General features: G+C 43.0%; 1 protein-coding gene across 1 annotated transcript in view; it reads right to left on the bottom strand.

Moving 5' to 3' along the window:
• Nucleotides 1-1,810: 1,810 nt before the first annotated feature.
• Nucleotides 1,811-8,264, bottom strand: part of LOC104542818 (doublesex- and mab-3-related transcription factor B1-like) — a 6,730-nt gene continuing 276 nt past the window's right edge. The window contains 3 exon segments of the mRNA XM_010187263.1: nucleotides 1,811-1,887; nucleotides 5,026-5,170; nucleotides 6,338-6,570. Coding sequence (XP_010185565.1) covers nucleotides 1,811-1,887; nucleotides 5,026-5,170; nucleotides 6,338-6,570 — 455 coding nt within the window.

Genomic DNA, 8,264 nt, shown 5'->3' with positions numbered 1-8,264 from the left:
GCCACTGGGGACTGCTGGGATGGGGTTTTGTGTAGAGTTAAAGATCCTTTGTCCCTTATTAATTCCCTTTTCCTTTCCTTGAGGGGTTTTCTTGTGGGGTGTTTTGTTTTGTGGGGTTTTTTTTTTGCTTCGTGTTTTTTTTGGGGGGGTTTTTTTTGTGTTTTTTTTTTTTTTTTTTTTATCCTCCCCTGGGAGGGCAGGGGACAATAGAGAGAGAATCCTGCTCCCTGAGCCTTAAACGGAGACACCCTCATGAATGAAAATAGCAAGGTTTGGTAATGGTTTTGCATCTACTTTGCCACAGCTGATACCATTCTCTAAAACTCAGTCATATCCACCCTCAACTTTCTCTTCCCCAAACTGAAGACTCTATTCTACTTTTAGACTCCCCTTGTAAGGCACCTCGCCCATGTGCTCGTTCAGTTTAGTTGCCTTTCTCTGTATTTTCTTTAAACTTGCTATATCCTTCTACAGAACAGCGGTCTGCAGTAATACAGTGAGAAACATCCCACTGGCGTGGCATTCCACCATTCTAACAGCCAAAGGAAAAGCTTTGGTTCACTCACAGTTGATTCAAAAAGATGCAGCAAAAAAAAGAAAATAGTTTGTCTTGGCAATCTGGAAGCGGTCGCTGGCCCAGGAAAACAGAGAAAACAGAACTGTGCGTGCAGTGTGTCTGCAATGGCTGTGCATTACAGGCAGTGAAATGGGCTGGGGTCCATCTTGCTTTGAGATTTAAGGAGTGTAATAAAACACCAAATACGACTTTAGAAAAAGATCTGTGAAGAAAACTATTCAACTGTTCATCTTGCACGTTACTATTTCCTTAAATCTTTGTATATATTTTGTTTAAGAATGATTTTTTTTATAGCTATATTAACTACTCCATCCACTGAGGAACCTGTTTGTGGGTGCTGCTGGTATTCCTATCTGTAGATTATTTTATTTTGAAAAGAGCTTTGCTCTATTCAGACACCTTCAAGAAGTATTCAGATTTTCCCAAGCAGACAGCAGTTTTACAAGGAGGTTTGGGACACTCCTGGGAGCAGAGACCCTGCTGTAAATCCAGTGTATAACAAGTTGTACATCAGATTATTTGCTACAGATACATGTGGTTTTCAGTTTTTCCTCTTGGCAGCTTTAAGTTTGCCACTTGCACTCACTGTCCTCCAAAACCCTGGCTGAATGCTGGAAAGCATTCCAACAGATCATCTGCTACATTAAAAAAGACAGAATTGCAGCTTAGTGCAATTTCTTTACATCTTGCATTGAGCAAGGGATTGTTAGTACAAGTAGCAGAAAAGAAGAATGTTTATTTTACTGTGCTCACCTTTACAGCAGCAGTCGAAAGTAGTAGAAGAAAAAGACTGAACCCAAAAATCTCTCTCTAGACCAGTTTGTTATGCAGAGCTGTTCAGGTCAACACCTGACATTTGGCTAGAAAAATTACATGTATATAAGCAAGCCTCAAATCATCAAAACCATACCAACAGTTTAATGTATTTTTTAATCATACAAAAGTCCCCTGCAAATTCAAACATGAACAGCTGATCTACTTAATACAAAACCAGTTCCTCTAGGCAAAACAGTAGAGGAATGTACCTTTCATTTTTAACTACCTTAAAGGCAGTTCACCCTGAAAACAATACAGAGGCACTGGATTTCAGCCTGTACCAGACCTTTCTGCAAATTTCCCCCACACCATTCTTGCCAAGCCTACCAGCACCTCCTGTTCCCTCACCCTGCCGAATCCAGCGAATCATGTTCTTAGGAAATCGGCAACCCAGACTGTCTTCCCATCCTCTCTCAATTAATCTTCAGGCTCCACATCACTCGGTTGGCCAGGCTCACGAACAACCTCTGAATCCTGACTGTCAGCTTCAGTAGCTGAAATAAAAATGAAGAATAGACAAAGGTCAGAGTTAAACACAAACAAATAAGCCAAAACCCTCGAACCCTGTAATTCAGTTTGCATTACACCTGTCATCAATCACATTTCCAGAGATCAATTCTCAATGCAAAATGACTTCTGTCAATCCACTTTGGTTTTCAACCCAGTTACTTCAAAGGTGCTTGGCATCAAGAGCTGCAGCTCTCTGGACTGACACACTTCAGACAGCAGCTGGTTGTTTCAGCCACTCTTAAAGAAATGTGGCAAGTGTGCTTCAAGATGGCAAGTGCTGAAGCTGCACTGGAAAAGAAGCATGAGGCAGGCTCTTTTGCCCACTTGACAGCAGTGAATCCAAGCCGTGCCCTTTCAACACTCCTGTGAATTCTGAAAGGCTTTGACGGACTGAGTAATCCCTTCTTCAAATCCAACTAAGGATTTTCATTGTAGATTTCCTTGCCAATTTGCATTAAAAGCTCCCTCAGTTCCTCACTGGCAACTTAGGTTTTTGTTGTTTTTTTTCTCCTGTGGCTTGCTCTTTTGGAAAGCCAACAATCTGCAATCAGACTCTGTCCTCAGATGCTGTACTGGCTGTTTTACTGGACATACCTTCTGTTTATTTTGTTGAATCTCCATAACATCACTAGTCAATACTGCATGAAATTGTGTAACAACATGGCCTATACTTCACATCACTGCTGCAAACCTCCCTGGCCTCCGTCGTTCAACTGCAGTCGACTACTGACCCAAACCTTTCTGGCAGCAGCTTCTAGCCTTGGAAAATAATTTTCAAACAGGACTTGTTTGGTTTTGGTTGGGTTTTTCCCTATTTGTCTTAATCTCAGATTCCTTTCAGGGCAGAGATCACAGACACTCTTCTAGATCCATTTTCCTGCAAAAGTTTTGCCAGAAAGGCCATTTCACCTCAATTCTAGAGGTCCTTCTGGAGGAAGGATGTTCCCAAGTCTAATTGCAGGTCTGAATCAGTTCCTTACTTGGCTAAAAAGATATGATGCAATCCTAATACATCCCTATGCACTAAATAGTACAGCTTTTCTCTTTTTTCAAGCATCCTGAATACCTGAATACCAGAATCAAAGAATTACTCGTTTTACTGTAGCCTCCCTCTGCATCTTCTGCCGGCAGGATATTTTGTACATGACCTCATGCAGGAGTATTCCCCCTCACTGGGTCACAATTGGAAATTCCTACATTTCCTGGGGCACAAATGCTATGCAGTGGAATTAATTTGTACTTTCTCCATGGTACTAAGAAAACTGGATTGTTCTCTGAGCAGCACGATCCATGATGCACTGTTTCTCTGGCTTTGTGCCTGGGTTGTGATTTCCCTGGTGTGTCATAAGGGCTGAGGTCATTAGATGGCATTTTGCTCTCTGAGGGGGTGCTCTCATGACCTCTCTTCTCCATCCAGTTGCCTGTTTTCAGGCAACACACAACTTCACTCTCCCAATATAGGACTGGATTTCCTCTGTTTTCCTCACACAATACCACCACTCTCCACGCGCCCCATTTTTGGCCACTACTCCCAGTTCCTTGCCATTCCCATACACTCCAACAGAACAGCTGCAGCTCCCTACAGGTTCTCTGCCACTGCAATATCCCCCAGGTCTTTTGTCTCCTCTAAACCACAAAACCCATTCATCCTCACATATGCTTTCTGGTTTGCCTGCCAGCACTCAGTTTCCTCTCTTCCCCTCAAACTCAGCCCATATTATTTCACTTCCAGCACACAGCATCTCCTACACACTCCATTAATGTCCTAATGCCTTTGGCAGTGTCCTAAAATAACTTTACATTTCTACCGTATCTGTGCAACCCCCATACTGCCATAGTCTTTGTATTCCCCACCACATCCCCTACTTAATTTTCTTTGCCTTTCCAGCCAGACAAGAAGCAGGTATGCTCCGGCTGCTCTGAAGATGCATGCCCACTGCTGGGCTCACTGGCAGGCGCTTGGTTGTCAGCCAAGCTACACACGTCAGTCAGGAATGGAGCGCATGCCGACAGCCAAACACCACAACATGGCTGCAAAGAAAGCATTTTGTGGGAGGCATCTGTTTCCCTTGCAGATCAATATTGTGTAGGCCTGTGATCACAACAGATACGTTTGGCTGGAAATAACTAGTGGGTTGAAAAGTTGTAAGAGGACTGACATTACAGAAAATGAGACTGCACGAGCCTTATGTTGTTGAGAAACCAGGCCAAAAAAACCCCAACTTCTCTTTTGTTCCACATAACCACCCATCCACATCTTCTCAATTCAAATTAGACAATTACACACCTCTATTTCTCCTCCCTCTTATACAAAAGATTGGATTTTTCACTGGGTGATTATTGTCATATGTTTCATAAACAGTCAGATGAACAATTTTTTATTCTCATCTTCAAGACAGGAAATGAAGTTGTATTTTTTGAACCTGCATTTTAAACACGAATTTAAAATAAAACTGGCTGTTTGCTCATCCAGCGCTAGTGGTTAATTCTCTGCGCAGCTCTACCCTCTTGTGGTCACACGTAGCTGCAGCCAAATGAAAAACTTGCAAACAGAATCACAAGTATGTCCACCTGCAGGCACAATACATGAAAGAGACCCAAAAGAGAAGGGCACAAAGACTTCACTTATGCCAGAAATTTAAAATCCTGTAAGATTCAATAAAATAAATGGAGGTTTTGAAGATTCGGTCTTTTCTTGACACCAATTAAAAGCAGGATTTTCTGATGAGCAAGAAATGCCATATTGTTCATGTTAAGTGCTTGTGTAAATTGCAACAGTGCAATAAACAAATTTTTAAAATAAAGCCCCACGAACTAGCTATTCAGAAAAATATTTTCATTTTGAGAATGGCGCTCAGCCCTGGGGCCTCCAACATCTGCATGAGATTGAGGTGCTTGTCAGCTGGAAAGCCCAAGCACGGGAGGCTGCTTTCCCTAAGACAGTGCTGCCCATTGTAAAAGCTGCCAATCTGTCCTGGGACTTCAGGATCTCAGTCCTGGCTCCATCACAGGGATGTGTGAAACCTGAAAAACTAGCTAGAATCAGGGTTTCTTGGGGTTTCCACCTCTGTGGTTAGGTACTGAAACCAGAAAGTCCCAGGGCTTATCTCGTACTTCCTTACCACGTGCTTCCTTGGTTGTTTCAGCCAACTCGTTCAGTGGAAGGGGAGGTGGAACGTAACGAATCCCTGGCAAAAATCTTGGTGGGATGAACTGAGGCAGAGGAGCATGGTATCACTGATGGAAATCTCCACCTCCACCTGGAATCTGCAGAAACACATGAAGCAAAGCATCTTTCATCTGAAGACACTCTCCAGGATTCCTATGCAGTATCAAACAATTTCTGTTTCAGTATTTACCTGTGAACATTACAGTTTTGGTCCATTTTGGGGCCATACGCTGCCACACCGGTGCACGTATTAGCACGTGCAAAGCCTGTGCATGGTGTAACATGCTGAGACTGAGGAGTACAGTGACGGTCTAGAAAAGCCATTTCCCAATCTGGGCATATCCATCCCACCAGGATCATTTATCTGGACCTCAGGCTGCTGCTGGCCACCCTCTTTCTCAATAACCCCTAAAATGTGACATTGAATTTCTAGGCAAGCACAGTAAATGTAGCAGTCTTGAGACAGATCACTGTACCGTAAAAGAGCTGATGTATTGTACTCAATGCAGACAGAACGGCGCATGGCAGCAGGAAATCTGATCGTGTGCTCAACTGTGGTACAAAAACTGGACACCACCAGTTTAAACCAACATGACTGGCAGCACTGAAAGAAACTGGAAGTGCCCACACACCCCATTACAAATGACGGGCAATTCAGCATCTTGTTTCTTACCATCTCGGTGTGGTTTGAAGCTCTGTGTGGGCTCTATGATGCTAAACATCATTTTTAATCTGAAACTTCTGTTAACCACAACAGTTTTCCAATGTTTTTGAGAAACAAATTGTCTCAAAAGAGGAATACCCGACCATGCTGATTCGCTTCCTTGTTGAAGCTGATTTTCCCATTCTTCTCAGAGGCTGTGGTGCTTTGGCCAAGCCAAGACACTCTCTCCCCATCACCTTTGTCTTGCATGGAAGAGGAACCTCCCAATGCACATTTTGTGCCACCTACGCTGGCACAACATGACCATATTAAGTGTCCGACCGCCATAATTCCAAAACGCTGTTGCAGGTGTTAGCAGGATGTATAAGCCACAAAACACTTCACAACATTTGGCCCCTTCCAAGTGCATAGGTTTACTCTTCCGGGTTCAGGTCAGACTGATAACATTACCATTTGCTAATGTTTTCTTCAGCAGAATGTATCAAAATGCTGTGAAGTAACTGATAAGCATGGCAACTTTTCATGGTACTTTAACAGCAAAGAGGCAGCTAAAAGTAAAGAGAGCATTATTTCCAGAGGTAATTAAAAGACCACTACTTACTGACACACGAGCTGCATTCCCTGGCCCTTGGTTGCTAGGAATGGGTCAGAAACCTCTCTGCAGTGCTATCCCTGGAGGTGACAGTGCTCCCTGACAGCTTGACTGATTGCTGGCAGATCCCATGGGAAATGGGTGGTAAGGGTGTACCCCAGAACACCCAGGGTACACCCTCGGAGGTTCTCTCTCCAGGTATTCTGGGTTGACCACGTATTCTGGAGGAAATGCAGGGTGAGCTAAGAAAAAAAAAGAAGAAATAAAAGTATCTGTGTGATCCTATGGAGTTCAGTAGAAGGAGCTGCAGGACTCCAGGTATTCTGGGTTGACCACGTATTCTGGAGGAAATGCAGGGTGAGCTAAGAAAAAAAAAGAAGAAATAAAAGTATCTGTGTGATCCTATGGAGTTCAGTAGAAGGAGCTGCAGGACCAAATTCCACTCCCATGCAAGAGAATCTGACCCACTGGTTTCATGCTTAGCTCCTCATGAATGTATTTTGTGATGTTTTCAAGGAACTAAGGAAAGGTGCAGCAGTTGATACTGTAATGCAGAATCATCTGTGTTCTTGTCTGCCTTGTAAATTGTGAAGCTGGTCAGTAAAGCACTGGCTGCATGATCTTATTTTTTCAGTACATCAGCAAAAGCAAAACAACCTTCCTTAAGACTTTTAACTCTGGCAGAGCTTAAAACAAAAATCTACAGAAATAACAGAGTTCTAACTTTCGGCCTGCCTGTCACTTAAGATCATTTACAGACAAAGGCTCAACTTTAGGGACATACACAGTCAATTTCAGATGCAGGAATTAGTTACTTCCTTTGGTTTTGATCTTGTACCTGGAACTTTAGATGGCTTCCTTGAAGTCTAAAAAAAAGAGAGTGGTTATTTGAATATGAATAGGGTCTTTCTTGCCTGCACATCCTCCTGTTGGTAGAGAAGTGGTAGAATTTGCTTGAAGATTAGGTGACTTCTGGAGTACTAGAATTATACCATTTGTACTTAACCTTTTCTTTTAATTGGTCAGAAAGAAGGTTAAAAATATTGTTAAGGGAAGGACTGACTGGCACATGTACAGCTAGCATCATCCATAAACCTCATTTTCTTCAGAAACAAAGCTAACGAGAAAGGGGAACAGCTATTGACAGATGAGGTGGGAAATGAGTCTTTCCTCTGGGCTTCTCAGAACAGCATTTTGTCTTGCAGGCTGCCAACTCTGCAGAGACTCAGACTAATGACTACTGCAGTCAGTAGGGATTTCCGTAAAATTACTGTAGTAAATAGTAATAGTATGAAAATAGTATGAAGTTACTGTAATAAATAGTCATGAACTAGACAAGTCACATGAAAGACTCTATTAAAGGAAGCCATTTAAAAGGTGACAGACCATACAACTGTTCCACCTGCCAAATCTATGCTCTGCTCTTCAAAACCAAATGCACTTTTACGCCAAGTGATTCCAGCCAAGTTCAGTCTCCTGCCAAATCTATGCTCTGCTCTTCAAAACCAAATGCACTTTTACGCCAAGTGATTCCAGCCAAGTTCAGTCTTTGCTACAGGAATTAAGGCCAAAAGGTCTCTCTCTTTCACAGCGCTATCATAAAATGCTTGCTTCAAGCAACTGCAGCAGTAACTTCCCTGTTTACCTGCCATCGTTCAGTTTTTTAGCATTTTTGTTGCTGGAGGCTTATGCCTGTGAATTTACCAACAGTGAGACAGCAGCTGGAGAAACATGCATGAGCACCTACAGTGCACGGTGGATCAGAGTTTGGTCTCCCTCCTGAACTAATTTCCCTCTCAGAGAAAAGCCACTTGCTCAGCCTTCAGCTCTGCAGTGAACAGTGAGGCTGAGCAACACTGCAGAGCTGCGTGCCCCGCACTGCAGACCCTGCAAAAGGGAAACTAAATGGAGGGTTGCACATTTGACAGGCAAGCTG

This window comes from Mesitornis unicolor, unplaced genomic scaffold (assembly GCF_000695765.1).
Source record: "Mesitornis unicolor isolate BGI_N332 unplaced genomic scaffold, ASM69576v1 scaffold5226, whole genome shotgun sequence".
In the NCBI taxonomy this organism is placed as follows: Eukaryota; Metazoa; Chordata; class Aves; order Mesitornithiformes; family Mesitornithidae; genus Mesitornis; species Mesitornis unicolor.
This window is presented reverse-complemented; position numbering and strand designations above follow the sequence as displayed.